The sequence below is a fragment of the Ochotona princeps genome, chromosome X (genome assembly GCF_030435755.1).
Source record: "Ochotona princeps isolate mOchPri1 chromosome X, mOchPri1.hap1, whole genome shotgun sequence".
Lineage (NCBI taxonomy): Eukaryota > Metazoa > Chordata > Mammalia > Lagomorpha > Ochotonidae > Ochotona > Ochotona princeps.
Window position 1 is genome coordinate 17,096,016 of NC_080865.1, and position 20,708 is coordinate 17,116,723.

A 20,708-nucleotide genomic window follows, 5' to 3' on the forward strand; every position below is an offset into this window, starting at 1 on the left:
TTTCCAGCTCAGAAAGAGAGCTGGTTGTATGAGACTTCTAATTATGCTATGTTTTGTTTTACTATGTTCTCTCTCTGACTCTGTATCTGCTTCCATCTGTCAAACACACACACACAGACACACACACACACTTTTCGTTTTTAATTAAAAAGTGCTGTTCTTTTTCTCTGAAGCTCTTGCTCTCTCACACACATTTTATGTTTTAATTAAAATTGCTGTTGTCTTTGTCTTTGAATCTATCTCTCTCTCTCTCTCTCTCTCTCTCTCTCACACACACACACACACACACACACGCAGAGCAAGGCTAAAGCATTAAGCTTCTGGTTGGACTGTAATTAGTTTTAATTTTTTGATCTCTCCCTAAATTGACAATACTGTTTTTCTTGCTTCCCCTATACAATCCTTTTAGTCATCAAATATACACTTTGCATGAAAAGAAACTTACGCGACTTTGGCACAGACAGTGCACTTCCAGCTGCCATCGAGACCTGTGACCCGACATTCACTGCATACCCTCAGTGAACAGGTCTGGCAGGGGTCACCTCGATCAAAGATTAGGCCCAGGTTTCTCTGACAGTGAACACAGACTCTGCTGGTCTCCTGTTGAGTCTTCCCACTTCTACGTTTTGCTTCTAATAGTTCATTTTTCAGCTTCCTGGAAGGAGAAGAAAAAAATCCCTTATAATTCAGAAAGGTTTCACACATATCATGTTAGATTCTATTACGTTTTTGGTACTAAACTGTCATACCCAGCTAGACGACTATTTCCCCAAAGGCACATTCTGCTCATTACAAAATTTCATGCTAGTTTATAAAGTAATTGAATATTTAGTGCTATGTATCTTTCTTTTGACCCTTCAAAGCAACTTGTGGGATCCTATGAAATTTATGTTAAAGATAGCAGTATAGAAGGAATTAGAGACTAGGTCTTTTAATTACTAGTCCAATAAGAGATTCATAATTGAAGAAGTTTTAAAGTGAGGAATAAAGTTTCAGAAATCTTTAATTCATTGATCCAATAAGCATTTAATGGGTGCCTACTCTGTACCAGGCATTCTGGAATTCAGGAATGAAAATGAGTCATGAAAGGTCATCTACTAAGGATTTCCACTATCCCTGATATTACTTAAAAGGACAAGAAAAAAACCCACAATTTTACATGCTGCAACAGGTGGGACATTCTTTAAATTCAATCTAACAACAAATGAGAAGAGCTCACAATGGTTGCTTTCCTCATCCCAATTTGCATTTACAAATATACTTATGCCCTGAAAGATAGCAACTTGTTCATGCTATTGAGTGTAAGAAAAGTCCCATCTGGTTTATTCTGACAAACGTGTAGAAGATAAGGCTTTAAAATAATAAAATAAGATCTCATTTGAAGACTGTGATTATGTTACTTAAAGGATAACAGCAGACATTTGAATCCCTCAGGACACACAAGGAACAAAATATTGCCTACTCAAAAACAAAGGTCAAAATGAGTAAAACAAAGACAATTAGCCTAGATAATGGCCCTAACTGAATATGTCACATGCCAAAGAGCAAAAACTGAAAGAATCAAGGATTCTGGAAACTCCATTGCCAAATTCTAATCTTTAAAAAGAATCTACAACAGGTATCTGAATTTTAACACCTTAAAACTCATTAGACTGAATGAAACAATGTGCAGAAATTGTGGCCACAAATTGCATAAAAATTTGTATTGCATCTTTCTTGTTTACTATTTGACAAGACTACATTTAGCTATCAGTTTTCACCCAGTTTAAAAATAGTTGTGGTCCAGAATAAATCAGGTGATAGGAATTTAAATGTCTAAAACACATTAGTTGGGCCATTTCAAAGGCAATAGGTGCTAGTTGTCCCAAATATTCTGGCAACTAGGTCTGAGATAAGTGAGGAAAACTGAGAGGAACTGTTTGGGATAGTCCAAAATATTAGTGATTACTGATTTTTTTTTTGCCCCTCCTAGAAGTAAAGCTAACTCGATCCCACCAGGAGAATCCAGGTTAACTGGCCATAGTTTTAGATACTCATGTGACTGAGGAAGGGCACTGGAAGACAGCCTTGGTTTTTCACTTCTAACGCAGGATAGTTGAGAAAAAAGAACCCGGAAAAATCATATTTATTTTTCATTGTTCTGGAAGCTGCAAAGTCCAGGATGAAGGCCTAGAATCTGGCAAAGGGCTTCTTATTGAGTCATCCTACAAAAGGCAGTAGGGCAAGAAAGCACAAGAGAACAAGAAGGGCTGAACTCACTTTTCTAACAAACCTGTCTCTGCAATAATGACATTAGTCTATTCATGGAGGTTTAGCCTTTATGGGTTAAATATTTCCCATAGTTCCCTCCTCCCAACATTGATGTATTGAACATTAAATGTCCAACACAAGACATAAAGATAACATTTAAATCATAGTTGAGAGTAATAATTACCTGGGAAATAAAATGCAAAATTGGAGAAATAGTAGCAATGGGGAAAGACAGGTATAGGTATAGGTATAGGTATAGGTATAGGTATAAAGAGGAATAGGATCAGTAGTGCTTCTGGCCTCTATTTTACCAGCCATCACTTACAAACTACATATGTCCCATTCCAGCACTGCTTGCCAAAGTTCTGACATGAATTTGAGGGAGATGAGATCTACTCGTCTCTTTCATAAACAGGGAAATTATCCACATGAGCTAGATATGCTTCTGCTGCTTAAAAATGGGTTTCCTCTTTCACATAATAAATCCAAAGTCAGACAATTGTTTGTTTTAGTTCAGGTGCAAAATATCGTGATTAAGGATTCAGCATCCTACCATCTTTACACTGCCCTGTGCTCAAAGTAAGGCTATACTTCTTATATAAAATGGCTAGAGTACAGGATCCTTGATTAAGGAAGGAGAAAGGGAGGAAATACATGAACTGCATCTATCTTTAAACAAAAAGCAAAGGTTGACCTAAATGTCCTTCAATTAGATCGCTTACGGTTCTTTCGCCAGACAGTACAGTAGCATCACAATCAGCTGCAAGGCAGACCAGAAAACTAATACTCCACCTTCTTTAGTGGAAGAAGGCAATGGCCGAGGGCTGACGAATCACTCCCTTTTCTAGTAATTACCTCTACACAGCAACACATTATCCACATGACAGCAGTCTCGCTTTCTTGCCAACAAACAGCTAACTCCAATACATCCTACATTTTACTTCATTTCTGGTGCTCACTTTATAGGGTAGAACAGACAAGGAAGAATATGAACCCTACCTGGTGAGACAACAAGACCCTAAGAAGATACACTTGCTTGTTCTATTGCACAGATTAACCAACTTTCTTTTTAAAGTTTCAGGTATGGAGGAAATAATGGTTCTGGCTACTTTCAGGCCCCTGAAGTACCTGCCTGTTCCCTATTCTTGATGCCATTACCTTCATAGTCAGTTCTCAACCTTTTAATTTTATCACATTGTCTGCTTTCTTTGTAGTAGGCTAAATGATACCTACTAAAAGAGATCATATGTTAATCCTTGGAACTTTTTAAAAATGTAGTATTTGGAAAAGGGATCTTTACAGATGTAAGTACCTTGAGATGGAGAGATTATTCAAATGCGCCCAATGTAATCACAAGTTTTACACCAAGGAAGAGATATAGGAAGACATGACACAGGCTCAGAGAAGACATGGAGGAAAAGGCAATATGACCATAGAGTAGAAATTGGAGCAATGTGGTCACAGCTGGAGTCCCAGAAACCACCAGAAGACATGAGTCAAGTAGCAGGTTTTTATATTAGAGTCTCTGAAGTAAGTGTGGTCAAGTCAAGACTTTCATTTCCTCCTATTAATACTGATTTTATCCTTTTGGTCTTGGAGAAAAAATTATCTCGTGTGAAGTTACTAAGTTCATAGTAATTATTTTTAGCAGCCACAAGGAAAAATATACCCTACCCTTTTTTTGAGACTATAACATCCTCAATTACACACCAAACTCACTGAACTCTCATTTTTTATCTGTTCATCTTTCACTTCCTCATCTCTTCTTGTCCATGTGAATCATCCACATTCATGGATAAATCTTGTAATTTATTATCTCCAGAAACAATGTAATCCCCCAAATTATAAATTGAAATGCTTTCTGATACAGGATTTTTCCGTAGCTCACTTATTCAAGACCACCAACAATATAATTTTTCATTTTCATTGAACCCATCACTTCCTTAGTATCCATCACCTTCTACCTAATTTCATTTCCCCCTTGGAACCATAGCAGGGGTCCTATTTCAGATACAGAGTCACCCATACCACAATTACTCTGGAAGAAGAATATCACCTCTGAGAACACCCATGTGGATCAAATAGGCCAAGAACACTGAAACAGCCATATGCAATCAATCTTAGATGGAAAGTGTTAATGACAACAGAGACAGGGCCTCTGTCTTTTCACCAAATATTGCCGGTAATGAGTGATGCAGAGTCCTGCCACTCTTCCCTCTTCTTCAACACAAATATGCCCAGCTTTGTAGGAGAAGTAAAGGTAGCAAAATGTTCATAATCACCAAACCTTCCTTCACTGTGATGCACTGTAGTGGCTTTATGAGTTAGACTTGGTGTAAGGGAAGGAGACTGAACTAGATAATAATGAAAATGTCTAGAATAGATGCAATGTTTGCCTCAAATAGGACTGTATTAAGCTGGGAACCAACATGAATCCTCATTTAGAATACTGGAAGGTTATTTGTTTGCCTCCCTACTTTCCTTCTGATACTCTTCCAATGTATTTTCCATAAAATTATTGGTGTGATTTGACAATAATCTGTGAAAATATTTATCACAGAATCTTGTTCCTGAGTTTACAACCTATCAGTTTTCTCTTACAGTTTGAATAAAACCCATACATCTCTTCAATCGTCTATAAAGATCTGCTTAGTCTAGCTCCAACATAATCTTTTACTCCTGGTTATCTCCTACGTACTTACTGCAATCTGCAACCCAGCAACATGGTTTTCACATTAGTGACTTTGCATGTGCTATTTCCTCAGTTGGGAATGCCTTTCCTTCACATTCTGTCACCTAACACTATATCGATTATTCTGTTCACTATTTCCCACTATCCTCACCTCTGGGAATGAGTTAGAATGACATGCTCTACCTCTCTTGACATTGAATGTGGTGATATGACTTGCATGGGCCCCTGGAACAGAATAATTTCAGGTAAAAGCTTTAAGATCAGTACACTGTTTACTATTATTCTTGTGTTTCTGTAGAGGATGCCAATGTCACAACAGTATGTGCTCTCCAATTCTGAGTTTGATTTAGAGGATGCTAAACCAGTCTTCAGTCACTCTTTCATGGATATGTAACACAAATGAGCAACCTTCATTTTCTTTTTATTTATTTATTTTGAATTTTATGGTACAATTCCATATGGCCTGGGACTCCTCCCCACCCGACTGATTTTCCCCTAAATTATTGCAACACTATAGTCCTTTTTAAGCAGTCATGGCTCCATCAGTCTGTTATTTAAGTGTGCCCCAACATTGCTGGTACAGGTAATGTAAGAGTCCAGCATACAATTGTCTAGATATGTCCAACAATTTCATTCTGAAAGGCAGAATGGCAGAGATAGGGAGAAACAGAGAGAAAGAAGTAATTTTTTCATCTGCTGGGCTACTTGCCAAATGGATACAAAAGCTAGAAGCTACAAGCTCCATCTGGGTCTTGCACATGAGTGGCAGTACCTCAAGAACTAAGGCCATCTTCCACTACTTTCCCAGGTGTGCAGGGAGCTCATTTGGAAGCTAAGAAACTGGAACTTGAACAGGCAGGTGAGATCTTAAGGGACTGTACTACATACACAATACCAGCCCCAACCTTCAGTGAGATTTTTGGGGTCATTATTGGAACATCACTTAGCCTATTCTGACTGATAAAAGATTATTTTTAATCTGGATGGCTCCTATACATCTTTTTAATTTAAGCTTTGCTACTGTTTCCCCAGAGAGTCTTTCTGTGACTGCTAAATCCAGAGCAACTCCCCACCTTAATTTCACTGAAAGCACTGTGCTGATTTTGTTCAAAGCACTTAATTTTATACTACTTCATTATTTTAATAAGTTACTTTAATGTTTGTCTTCCCCACACCTCCGTATGTTACATACATTATGCATGGCATAGACTATACAAAACAAGTCATTAGACATAGGGAAAGACATCTGGTTTGCATTGCTTTGTATTTTTCATAACTCTGTACCTGGAACATAACAGATGTAAGCTGAATGAACAAAATAAAGCATAAGCAAATTAGGGAGAAAGAAAGAGACCTAATCATGTTTGTAACTAGGTATCACTGGGCATGCCAAAAAGCTTTTCTGGATATCCGTTACTCTAACTTCAAAAATAAAGATAATGATTCTTTACTTCATGACGGAGAGGTTAAGTTGCTGTTCATGACGTTGGCATCCCATATCAGAGTGCTAGTTTGAGTCTGGCTGCTTCACCTCCAATCCAGCTCCTTGATAATCTACCTGGGAAAGTAACTGATGATGGCCTGAGTACTTGGGTCCCTGCTAGCCATGTGGGAAACCAGGATGGAGCTCTAGGTTCTTTACTGCAGCCTGGGCCAGCTCCTGTTGTAGCCATTTGGGAGTAAACACATAGATGGAAGACTGCCCCCCTTTTCTCTCATTGTGTCTTTAAAGTTTTTGGAAAGTAACAGTTACTTTCCCACCTTCCTCCAAAGGTATTTCTAAGAGCCAGAGGCAAACATGTACAATAGTGTGTTTTGTGGAACTGAGAGCTGTTATGGCTTGAATAAGGTTTTTGTGTCTCCCAAAGGGTCACTTGCTAGAGGCTTGGTTCCCAAGGTGGCAGTGTTTGGAGACAGTGTGGACCACTTTGGAGGTGGACCCTAATGGAATATCATTAGATCAACTGCAAATATGCTGTGGAAATAGATAAAAGCAGTCTTTACATACTCTCTCAGTGGTTTTTCATACAATCTCTTGGTTGTTATTCTGAGAAGGTTGTTATAAAAGCCTGTACCTGATCCAAATCAACTCTTTCTGTGTCAAGCTGAGATCACTAGCTTTCACACATACTCCTGCCATACCCATCTACTACAATGAGATGCAAGCAGGAAGGCCTCCAGCAGAGTTGAGCTACTACCAGCCAACATCATATATTTGAACTTCCACAATTGGCAACTCATTTTCCTTATTAATAACCTGCCTCATGCAATAAAGTATAAATGAGACTATAATATAAGACCTTCACAAAATAAGATCTCTATGAATAAAAAAAGAAGAGAAGCACATTCTTAATTCTGCTAACAATAAAGTTAAAATTTGCAAAAACTAAGATCAAATACATTTGAAGAAAGTTATACAAACCTGAGATTTAAATAATGTTCTCAATTCCTTGCTAAGCACTTCATAAAACTGTTTCTATATTCTTTTGATTCATTGCAACTGTTCACTTTTATTCAGAAAGCAAAAAAAAAAACCCTGATTCTTGAAAATATTAAAATTCTAACCATTTTCTCTATCTTTCCTTATCCGAAGAGAAGCAGAGTATAAAATGGTTGAAAAAATAAAGAGCAAATGAGAATTTTAAAAAGCTGATGAAAATTTAATTTCAACTTTTCATTGTGCATATGTTCCATATGTTTTCAAATTTTAGACTACAATTTTCCCTGATTTTTCCTTGTTTGCTGTACATAAGTATTCATATAAATATATGAATTGATGACAGCTATGTAGTTGAAACCTTAAAGACTAAATATATGGATTCTTTGACAGTCGATGAATGATAGAATATTTTCATTTCTGCATTCTGGTAACATATTTGATTCATTATTTTTGTCTCATCATCAAAAATGCCTTAATGTATTAAAAAACCCACTTATTGCTTTATCATCAATTATACATATTTGTTTTGGACCAGAGACTGCTTTTATTAAAATTTCTTTCACCTATTTATGGCATGGTTTTTCTTGTTACTCTGTATAGACCCAACTTTATAGAACATTATTTTCCATCAAACAAGATATAAATTTTAGAATGAAAGTGATTAAACATCTGAAAGAAAAAACCACAAATAAACAATTTATAAAGCAAACTGATAAACAGTCTCATCTAGCATATCATATCAAGGCTCAAGGGAGAAATGAGCAAGCAAGGATTACAGAGTGGCCCAGAGCACATGACTCTTAAGTCAGACTGCTTGAGTTCAAATCCTGATTAAGCCACTCATTTCCTCTGAGAACTTAGACAATTATTTAGCAATTATTTAGACAGTTAGCAGACTTAACCTTTGTGTGTCTCAAAATAAACTATGAAACATAGTGTTGTTATGAGCACTAAGTAAAACAATGTAAGTGATCAGCATAACTTGATTTACAGGAGTTGCAATATAGACAATTCTGGTATGTACCTCTTAATATCTGTTCTTTCCTCTCTTTTAGTAGAACATCAGCAAGGCTCATGGTCCACTCAAAATAAATACAAACATTTTTCAGTGATTTTTCAGTTAATTTTTGTCATGATACTAAATGTTGACCTGCGGAAAATTATAAGAAATGATACATGGAACCTCTAGTGTATCTCTCTAATTGGAAAGAGGGTATCATCTTCTCTTGATTCTTTCTCCTGTCGTAGACTGATGTGAGAACATAAAAGAGAAATGCTCTGAACCAAGGGCTAAGCTCTGGAGATGTCAGAACAATTTAAAGAGAGAGAGAGAGAGAAAGAGAGAGAGAGAGAGAGACAGCCCAGACTTTCATTTCACTGGAGCCCCCACAGAAATACCACAAAACTGTCAACCATGCCAACCAACTTTCATTTTTATTACAGAAGAATATATTTCTCTCTTGTTTAAGTCGTTATTATAATGTGTCTCTTTTTCCTGCAGCCCAGCCTATTTTCCAACAAATCCAAGAAGAATTCAGTAAATATTAGCTTTTATTACAATGTCCACTTGATGAGATATTGCTATCACGTTTTGCTTTAAATTCTGCTGCAATGCCTACAAGCTAAATTCTTGTCCAGAACTACAGTTTTATATTCCATTAAAAGAACAAAACCACAGTGACTGATTAAATGTACTGCCAAGCAGGAAATGATTCAGAAATCACCAAAGTAATAATTTATGCAAGCAAAGTGATGGCACAGTAGCCTAATGCTGATAATCACATGATTCTTAGTTCTCCTATCAAACATTCACATCTAGAGGCGGTGCCATAGGCACTGATGTTAATTTAAATTTGCCTGGGAAAACACAGGGTTGACTAGACTTCCTTTTTGTACTCTGCATATAAAGTTATTAGCCTGTTCATTTTGCCATAGTCTGCAGAAACTATTGCTAAAACCTAAACATCACAATACTTTACACATTATGCCATCAAACTCTAATAACAACCCATCAGAAAGACATTATGATTTTCCCATTTTACAGATAATTAAATGGCATCTCAGAGTAGCAACCTGCTGTGGGTCTTGGAAGTCTTAAGCCATGCAGTGAGAATTCAGTGAGAATATTGTGAAACATAATATTCTGAGTCTGAATTATGAAACATAATATTCCCTCTTCCCACAATCAGGCTCCTCTCTCTGACTTTCAATCTACGGAAATATTTTTACTGAGAAAGGACATTATAACTTATTACTGATGATTGTTTCCTTCTGAGTTGGCAAGGTCACGCTCAGCACAATTAAAGTTAAGCTTCAATAGCCATAAGGGGTTTCTTTTGTCTTTTCTGTTTCTCCAACCCTATTGCACCTGAAAAAATTGGATCTTAGCACAAAGTCTCTCATGACAAATATTTCCCCAACAAACCTGTTCCTCAACAACACCATTCTGATCTTAATAAAACTTTATAAAGCTTTTTATTAGTTTTCAAATCAAATGCTACTAAAATTATAAAGACATGCTTGAGAATTGGAAGAAAAGGTTTGCCTAGAGAGAAAGCTGCTTCAGAAAAAAATAAGTAGGAACAAGATGGAAATAACAATTATACAGACTAAGCCATCTTGTGAGATGTGCTAATTTCATGTCCAACTCAAAGATCTCATAAACCATATGACAAAGATAGTTCATCTCGACTCTAAAGGAGATGGGAATTACTTTTATTTGATATTTTGTTATTTATTAACTACAGTATTAAAATGTGTAATTAACAAATCAATCTTCCATTTGGAAATACCTTAAAACAACTTACTGTCTCAATTTCCTGGCCTATCAAGAGGAAGGATGCACTTTACTAATCTGAAATTCAAAAGACAACTTTTTTGAGTATGAAAAGCAACATAAATTCCTGTTATCAATATAAGTGACTCAGAAAAAGTGGAGGTGGAGATAGAATCAGTACAGTAAGAAGTAGAAAAGCTGCCTTTCCTTTTTAAAAAAGGATAAAATGAACCGGCTCTGTAGCGCAATGGATAGCGCATTGGACTTCTAAAAAAAGGATAAAATGCTGGGCTTTGAAAGATTATTGTTATGACTACACAATGATATAGCTGACTTACGGAAATTGGGCATTTATACAAAAAACAGGTACTTTAGAGAACATTATGCCCTTGAAAACTTCTTTGAAACCACTTCTGAATTCCAAAGACAAATACCGAAGTGTTCTAGATTAAATTTTTATAGATTCATAGTTGAAGTTTATTTCTAAGGCTTTCTAAATTGAATTTTAACAAACTAAATTATTTTAAATTCATTGAAGGATAAATTATATGTTCAGAAAAAGTAGTTATTAATTACTAAATTTATCCCATTTTACCTTTTAAGGTAATGCTTACGGGGACTCATATTTTCATATATGTGGGTTATTACAAAATAATTATGAATTTTCCTAGGTGCCAGTATCAGTGTAGGGTACAAAAAAGGTTGCTGTTCCTTTGAAATCCACTGAAAATGAATACAAACAATTTTTATTATGTGCTATTTTATATTCGAAATTAATCCACATCCATTGCAATGCCTTGTATATAAATAAATGTTTAATGCATCTTTGCTGAATCTCAAAAACATATTTTCCAAATATATGAGAAAGAGAACTCATATAAATCAACTGAAATAACATTAATACTCAATAGTAAATGTATAAAGGATATGAATTAAAAATTCATAACAAAATAATGTCTAAGTAACTATAAAACCACTATGTATTTCACATAAATGCAAATTAATATAGAATACTACTTTATAAGATCATTAATTTATATTTTTTATCTTCAAGGCATAGAGATAGACTCACAGAGGAGAGAGTTGTATAGACAAAGTTTCCATCTTCTGGTTCACTCCCTAAATGCCCCTATCAGTTTGGGTGGTGCTCAGCTGGGCTAAAGTCAAGCGCCAAGACCCACTGCCTGCCAGGGTTTCCAGCAGCAGGCAGCCTGAATCAGGAGCCCCAGCTAGGTATCAAACCTAGTCATGACAATATTGGATACAGGCATGTCATATCCTCCAGATTAGATGCCCACACCATGGTTAAAAAAATTATTTTGACATTGGCAGAAGGATTGGTGAAGAAGAAATGGAACCACTTCGGGAAAACGGATTTTTAATTTAAGAATGACATTGTGGTCTAGTGGGTAAACATGCCACCTGTGACATTGGAATCACATATGGGCACTGTTCAATTTAAAATTCAGCTTCCTGCTAATGGCTTGGGGAAAAGCAGAGGAAAATGACTCAAGTCCTTGGGCCCCTGCCACCCATGTCACATACAAAAGTAGTTCTGCCTCCTGACTTTGGCCTGGCCCAGCCCTGACTTTTGTGGCCATTAGGGAGTAAACCAGTGGATGCAAGATCTCTGTCTCTCTTGTGCAACTCTTTTGAATAATAAATAAACACACTTTTGAAAAATGCAATTTAAAAGAAACAGAAATCAAAATGTTATAATGCAATTAGGGTAAGATTAAGAATAAGGATGCCTATCAAAACTAGAACAGCAAAGTCCTGCACATCTATGCTACATATAATATCTCACATTTTCAATATTTAGAAAACATTTATTTGTTCATTTACATTGTATTTAAAGGCAGAGTGGCAGAAAGAAAGAGCTATTGTCTGTTCTTTTATTCACTTCCCCAAAACCTACAATAACCAAGGATGAGCCAGGCTGAAGCCTAGAGCAGGAATTACATCCTATCCTTTCACATGGGTAGCAGAGGCCCGAGTTCTTGCGCCACCTTCTGCCTCTGAGGTGCATGGGCAGGAAGCTGGATCAGAAATGGAGGTAGGATGTGGCCAAGTGGCAGCTTAAACTGTTGCACCACAATTTCCAACCTTATGCAGTCAATAAAAATGATGCTGATGTTGATAAAATGTTACATATATAGTGATGTTTCAATTAAATGAACATTATATATACTCACATAAAAACACTGTGAAGAAATGAAAAAAAATAGAGACTACCTTTGGAACACAAATTCAACGTGAGAGTTTAAAATTGCATCTATTTTCTAATTTCTATTAAAAGTCTACTACTATCAAGGTAAAACATGTTTTAGAAGATATAAAAGTTTAATTTTATTTATTTGAAAGGCCAAACAATTTCATTTATTTGAAGGGCTGAAAGAGAGAAAGAAGAGGAAAAAAGAGCCGGATAAAGAGGAAGAGAATGATGATGACCAGGAGAGCAACAGGAAGAGCAGAAAGACTGAGATGAGGAAGAAGAAAATAAATATGTATTTCTGTATTTAGAATTTTATGATACAAGATTTTCTACAAACCATTTGTAGATTGCAGTGCATTCTAAAGTTTAAAAACTTTAGAAAAATCCTTCACTGCATAAAAGTTTTATTAATAGCCTTATTAGTTTTATCTATTTGGATTAAATGTTCAGAAGTTACATTTACTTAATCTGCAATACAGTCCTGATTAAAAGTTAAGTGCATGCTAGCTAAATGTTATTAAAGGATTAAACTGATTGAACCATAACTCCTAGTCATGTGAAATCTTTCAAAAATTTATTGTTGACATAAAATAGTCACCTCTCTGAAATATAAAATGTTAGTGGTGTGGTAGTATTAAAGTGTATTTCATTTTATTTTTTTGAAAGGCAGATTATAGAGAGAATGATCTTCCATCCATTGGTTCACTATCCAAAGGTCTACATTAGCCATGTTTGGGCCAGGCTGAAACCAGAACTACAAACTTAACCTAAGTATCCCACTTGAGTAGAAGGGAGCCAACTGCTTGAGTCATTACCTGATACTTCCCAGGGTATGCATTGGCAAGAAGCTGGATCTGAAGTGGAAGTGGGACTGGTCCCAGGCACTCAGTCAAGAGATGCAGGCATCCCAAGTAGTAACTTAACCCATTGTGACAAAACACCCTCTTTGAGGTTGTTATTAGTTGAGTTTTCAATTACATCATTTACTTAGAAATCAAGTGCCTATTTTCCCAAAAATATGATTGACACTGGATATTTCCTCTGACATTTGGAGAGAACAACTTCTTCACTCCACCTCCCAGATCCAAAAACAGACTTTTTTTTTCGATTACATGTCACTTAACATTTTGTGTTCCTGCAATATACAGGCAAGTGGAATGGAAATTTCTTGGGCATAAGTGCAATTAACTACTGCTGTCTAGGAGTAAGTTTTCTACACCAGTTGTGTCTAGAGACAATACACAAAGAGGGTAGGAGTACTAAAAAAGGAATATGGGGAAATATCAAAGATTTATTAGAGATTTTACATCAGATACCTATATATTCTATCTGTACATGTCTTTGATTCCTATCTACAAAAAAGTATTCATAATCTTTATATAAAAAAGTATCTATATTTTACTTACAGTTGTCTCTCTATGAGGGGTCTTCAAAAGGTTTATGAAAATCTGCCTTTCTAATTCAATTTTCCATGAATTTTCTGAAGCAATTTTACATTTGAAATATAGATCTCTGCAGAGACATATACACATGTATGTACATACACATACATATACAATATATATATTGCAATTTTACTTATGACTATAGCAGTTTGTGGTTCCAAACAAGATAAGATCTGGAAATGGTAGGTTTATTTTTCTGAATAACCTAAATGTTGACCTAACCCCCAAATCTCATGTATTTGTGGCTCTTTGTTGATGATGAGCACTGTAAGTCAAAACTGCTGGGAGTAGACAAAAATGTAAATTAGTTCCTCATATATATATGCATATATGTTGTACATATCTATATATCTATCCATCCATCTATCTATATTTATCTTTTGAAATTAGTAAGGTTTTGGTAGGAAAGCACCCCCAAGTTTTACTTTTAAATTTATTTAAGTCAGAGCTGGATTTTGTTTTTTTGTTTTCATTTCTGTGTGACTCATTAAGAGATTAGGTACTATTAGGAAAGAAGTATGTACATGCCTGGAGCATCTATTAGTCCATTAAGAAGCTTTGTGGTCAATGTATTAAGTTTAAAAGAAAACATTTGTCAAACTGAAAGTCCAGTATAAGAGCACTCCTGGTGTTTTATGGGGACAGTGAGTCTTTAGACTTTTGAGAAGGTCAAACTAATTTTGTTCCTGTGGTTTAGAGTGGTGAAATTTGGAAAAGCAAACATCCTTGCAGATCAAAGATCAACAGAGTACTAAGAGGATATTATTTCTTGGCACTTTTTGGTCTCCCTAACTTCCAGGTTCAATGTTTGAGTCTTAATCACTTAATCACATCCATTTGAAGTAGATATCTATCTTATCTACAGGATTCCAAAGAACCAATTTAAATATAATTTCCTCTCTTGTTTCTCCTTCCTTCTCTTTCTCCAGCAATGAAAGGATAGAGTCAGCTACATAAAAACAAAGCCATAATGTGACTAGCAGTTTCAAGAGTGGAGTCTGTCTCTTGATGATTCTAAGCTCTGGCTTGCTTCAGCTGAGCCACATACGCAGAACAAAACAATACCTTTGTTATTTGGTTATCAGTTGGCATAAAGAATAGAACAACTTAAGGAACTCTTGTCAGTTTTTACTGTTTGGTAAAACTCACATTAACTTTGGATAATGCCATACAGCTTACAGGACAAAAATTTTAGTAAATAACAGGCTAAAAATGTTTTTTTGGTTTGGTTCTATTTCTCCGACAACTATTAGGAAGGCTATGGGTGGGCAGTCTGAATACAAGGGTAGTTCAAAATATTTAATGAAAAACTAAGTTAAAATGTAAGTTTATTTAGTACAATTTAAAAAAATCTGTGCACATGAACAGATACAGTAATTGAGTAAGCTTCGCAACAAGCAAGAAAGGGGGCAACATAAAATGAGAGAACCTCAGCCAGATCTCACACATGGATGGCTGGAACCCAACTATTTGAGCTATTACTGCTGTCTCTCAGAGGCTACATAAATAAGAAGCTAGAATCAGGCATTGAAGTCAGAGAATGAACTGAGGAACTGAGATGTTGGATGTAGTTGTCCCACATCTTAATTGATAGGTGTCTTATTTGATATGCCAACACCCACCACAAGAAATGACATTCTTTAGAGAGAATAAAGCCTAAAACAACGAATTGCCAAAATAGTCTTTCAAGACTTTAAGATTTCTTATATAAGCCAGTAGGTAGATATTTGACAGTATTTGTTTTAAAATACAGGAGATCAAATAGAGCAAAAATGCATTAATGAGGTTTTTGGAGTAGGTATTACGAGCATTTATTTTATTATATGCATTTATGTTAGTCTATGTTATATTATGTGCTTCCTACTATATTTTCCAATTTATAATCACTGTTGATAGTTCAGGTCCTTTGTACAAACTTTTATTCTCTCTGCATTGCATTAAGGATATCAAAGAATTTGAGTGATTTGTTCTCCATAGAGAAAATTTAAAATATTCTTCCTTTCTAACGGTCAGAATGTGTATTCAGATCTCTTACATTCTGTAGTGCTTGATGTGAAGGAGAAGAATACGTATACAGCCTCCTGGATGAAACCCAGGAGGCACTGGTATTAGATGCCTCTCCCTTAGCCTATAGCTCACACAGAGAAGATTATAAGACTTGTCATGCGTGTTCTGAGTCTACAGCAATTTTGAGAGCTCCAAGCAACCAGTCTCATCTTAATTAATGCCACACTTTAGTGGCTACCTTGATAGTGAAACACATTTGATTATCAGATATAAAATACTGATTCAGTACAATTTTTACACTCTTTAATTCTTCTGTTTTCTTCATCTCAAAGGACAACCTACTCAAAAAAAGTAAGCATTCAAACTTTAAATAATACATCTACTGCTTCCCTGTATTCACTTTTCAGATTAGTTTCTTAATAATATTCATAATTCTTGAAAAATCATTTGATTTCCATTTCCGCCTGAAATTAATAGTTAGCATCAAGGTTTACTGTTGTAATACAATCAGTTAAACATGCAAATTTCCTGGTCTTGATGGTTTTGGGGGGAATAGAAATGAAAAAATAACTAAACTCCCTCTCTGTTGTAGGAAAGAAAATAAGAAAAGGCTACAAATGACAAAGGGTAAAGGTGACAGGGTGAGTTACACAAAATTAATCAGGTAAGGATAAACTATGAAATTAACAGAAGTGTGAGGAAAAGAGGCTTACAGTCAGCTTTTTGTCAATCCCTGAGATGGCTAACTGTATGTGTCAACTTTATTTGGCTATTGGGTACACAGCTGTTTGGTTAAATTTCTGTTACAGTGTTTCTATATGAGATTGACACTGAATCAATAGAGTAACCAAGATTGCTCTTCCTAATATTGGCAGGTCTCATCTAATCCACTGAAAGCCTGAAGAGTGATAAAGAACACATTCTTTATATGATTTGCATCAAGTGGCACATCAGTTTTCTCTTGCCTTTGACTTTTGGACTTGGACTAGAACTGTATTATTGAATGTCCTTGATCTGAGCTTTTCAGCTTCCATAATCATACAATCAAATTACTTATTATAATAAATATCTTTAGCAGTACTTCTGACTGCCTATTTTTATATCTGTTTACCCAAGTTCACTCCATAGGTCTGTCTATCCATTCATCCAGCCTGCCAGCTTTATATATTTCACTGGTTAAACTTCTCTGGAGAACCCTAATACAATATCCTTTATATTGTTTCTCAGAGTCTACATAAATAGGAAGCCCTAATACAGTATCCTTTGCTAATCTTTGAGAAATACCTCTAGTTTGTGCTTACTTCACTCTGCGTCAGATTGTCTTTAGTTTGCTATATATCTGGCTCTGCCACTTGACTATAAGCTTCTATACTGGGGGTAGTAAGTACTGTAGACTTCCCTGGCAGTTTCATTAAGCTTAAGGAGGTCCTCTCAAATCTATGTGTTTTTTTTTAACGTATCTTATACATCACAAGGTTTACAAAGATAATTACACTGAAACAAAGTCATTAAGATAATAAAATAAAAATTGGGCTATAACAATAGGTACTCTATTTACACATTAAATAACAATATCTTGTGATAGGCCTAATAATAACCATGACTTTGCAGTACCAATGAGCATAACTGAGTCTTTGAGATATCTGCTTCAACATCAACAGCAATTTTTGTGATTTCTCTTAGTGGCAATGTCATAGGTATAGTTATTACTGCTGTGATATATTTCTATGTTCATAATTGATGAAGACAATGCATTTCAATGAAAGATGATCAAAGAAAAGGTACAAACTTCCACCATTCAAGTTCACAGGGTAGCTTAATTGTATACTAAGATAACTTGAGGGATTTTCTTACAATATCATCCTGTCTTTCTCTTAGAGTTCATCATGGCTTCTTGTGTAAACCAATTGATCAAAATTTTGGGGAGAATTTGTCATGTAATCCTGAACTGATTTAAGCTATATTCAAACTCATAATTTATTCTTGATGTCTCTGTTGTATATAAAACACTTTTGGGGAAGGCATGCGACTTAGAAAGTTGGGACAAATATATCCCATATTGGAGTACCAGGGAGGCAGCAGCTGATGACGGCTCAAGTACTTGGCTTTCTGTGGAAACCTGGATCAAATTGTGTGGAAAACCTGGACTAAATTCCTGGTTCCTGTCTTTAGCGGACATTCAGGGGTGTCACCAGTGGGTGGAAGATCTCTGTCTTTCCATCTCTGTTTCTGTGCCTCTCAAATAAATAAACAAAAATTTTTAAAAAAGTTTAATTTACTTATAATCTGAAAGTTTAATTTACTTATAATCTAAAAGGACAGAAAAGGGAAAGAAAAACAAAATAAGAAAAATAAAGAGAAAGTATAACTTCCTAAAAGTTATTGAGATGACAGAAACATTTATTCTAAACAAAATCCTGCCCATTGTTTCCTAGGATCTGGCTATTTCCTTCCTAAGCAGGGTAGGGTAATGACTTTAATTTCCTCTGAGAATATCATCAATAACTGATTAATAGTCCATCTTGCTTAAACATAACTTAGTGTACTACATTAGAAAAATTAGTAATTGTTCATGACTAGAATAATAATAATGCCCAAATTATCACATCTGATTTGAAAAATGATTAACTTCATTTTAGTGTCACCTGCATACTAGGCTGCCAGCTGTGATGCTCATGCCCCATTGTGGAATGTCGGGAATTAATTGGCCTGTGGCTCTTGAGTCCTTTGGAAGCAGACCTTTGGAAACAGCTTTGATGGCTCAAATGATTTGGCTCCTGCCCATCCACAGGGGAGACCTGGACTGATTTTCTTATTCCCATCTTGTGGTTTCTGCACAGCTATTGCAGTTGTGGGCACTTTGGGAGGAGTCTAGTAAGTTAATGGGAAAACAATTCTTTCCCTCCTTCCCCTACCCACCACACTCCCCACAAGGAACACAAAATTTTGTTTCTTCAAGATAGATTGAATAATGTGTATGAGTAGAAATAAAGCTCCTGGGCTCTTACGAAAATAACATCAGAAAAATTTCAATAGTAGGCATTTAACATTGAGGCTAAGATGCCAATATTTGCAGCCAGTGCTATGGCACAGCTGATAAAGCTGCAGTCTGTAGTGCCAGCATCCCATGTGGGCACCAGTTCAAGTCCTGCCTGCTTCAATTCAGATTTCACTCTCTAATAACAGCTTTGGAAGATAGTGGAGGATGGTACACATGTTTGGGCTCCTGCACCCACATGGGAAACCTGGAAGAAGACTCTGGCTCCTGGCTTTGGAATGGCCCTGTTCCAGCCATTGCAGCCATTTGGACAGCAAACCAGCAGATGGAAAACCTCCCCGCCTCTCTCTCCCTGCCTTTCCCTGTAACTGTACTTTTCAAATACTTAAATCTTTTAAAAAGTATGCCAACATTTCACATCACAGTTTCTGTGTTCAATATCCGGCACTACTCTTGATTCCCTAAGGCTGAGCTGAAAAGGGGATTGACAAATAAGTAATTGCTGGCATGTATTGAACATTAAAACCCACATCACTTACACAATGTTTCTTAATCTATACAACATCTCTATGAGTTAGATATCATATTTATCCTTGTTTTCCCAATGTGGAAACCAAAGCATGCAAAAATTGAGGAAGCTGCTCAAAGTCACACAACTAACACATACCAAAGTTGGTACATGAACTTTTTTTTGGTACTAGTTATGATATTACTGGCAAATGAGTATTCTTATTAACACTATCATTAGCTCAATTACATTGTCCTATATGGTTAACCAGTCAAGTGTCAGAGATATTTTCTAATATTTGGGTAACTTCTGAGAATTCATGAAGACTCTGACCATTATCTGTCTCCAGTGTAGTCACACTTACTGCATTTGTAATCCAAAGCACTTTGAACAGAAGACAGCCAATTAGCCCAAAAGCATAAAAGAATGTTACCTTATTCTCTTGTCTTCCACTTTTTTCAAATATTCATCTCTCTTTAGCACTCCCAGGATCATTTCCTTCTCATGATCTAATAAAAATGACAGATTGATGATCTCCGAGTTCCTAGACATGGTATTTCAGCAACAATAGTTCTGAATAGCAGTGGCTGAATATTTCAGAAGGCAAGTTGATATCTACAATCCTTAAGACTCCTGATAACCAACCCAGAGTCACTCAGTTGTTTAGTATAAAGTGAATTCTATGAGGTCTCTGAAGAATTACTGATGGTGCTTAAGTATTCTTTCAGGTGACAGAAAAAAACAGGCTTTGCTATGATTAAATTCCAAGAAAGTCATTATTTTTTAACTGAAAAAGATATACAAAGCTCTTGCTGTGGTGTACGGTCAGGTAGCAACTGTCACTAATGATGTCCAACTTCAGGCCTTCAAAAAGTTACCAAGCAGAAATCAGATCAACTGGAACAGAGTGCAGCAACACTGAAAAGGCAGAGGGAAAGAATATGAATCACATCATTAAATAGTAGTTCTAAAACTCTATTTTAAATATCTATGTACCAACTCAAATGTTTAAATCAGTAAACATGCATTTATTAAATACGGTGGATAGATGGGTCAGCATGAAATAGTACTTCTGTCAAATGATTTCAGGTTCTCCTTGTAAATTCAGTTTTCTTCATTTTTTGCTAACTTGCTCTAGCAATCAGATCCTGTTGCTACTCTTGTAGCTGACCCTAGCTAAACTGGGTCACATTTTTAGGCTACTAGGTGCCAATGGATGAACAATGAGATCAGAAGCAGTCAAAACTCCATCAAGAATGTCAGAGATTTCCTCCCGAAGACAAGCCTGAGCTATGACTATAATTTAGTAACATAGGATCTCACTGATAAAGATTCCTTCTGGAGAAATACATGACAGATTAAAGGTGAGAGTGAGCC

The 20,708-nt window shown here is 35.9% G+C and overlaps 1 protein-coding gene across 1 annotated transcript in view; it reads right to left on the reverse strand.

Annotated features, from left to right (window-relative positions):
* The window catches only part of SYTL5 (synaptotagmin like 5), an 89,976-nt gene extending 69,741 nt beyond the window's left edge, over positions 1-20,235 (reverse strand). The window contains exons 1-2 of the mRNA XM_058659076.1: positions 19,765-20,235; positions 446-655 (exon numbers count right to left, since the gene is read on the reverse strand). Coding sequence (XP_058515059.1) covers positions 446-655; positions 19,765-19,883 — 329 coding nt within the window. The 5' untranslated portion in view covers positions 19,884-20,235. The remainder of the gene's footprint in view (positions 1-445; positions 656-19,764) is intronic.
* Between the last annotated feature and the right edge of the window lie 473 nt (positions 20,236-20,708).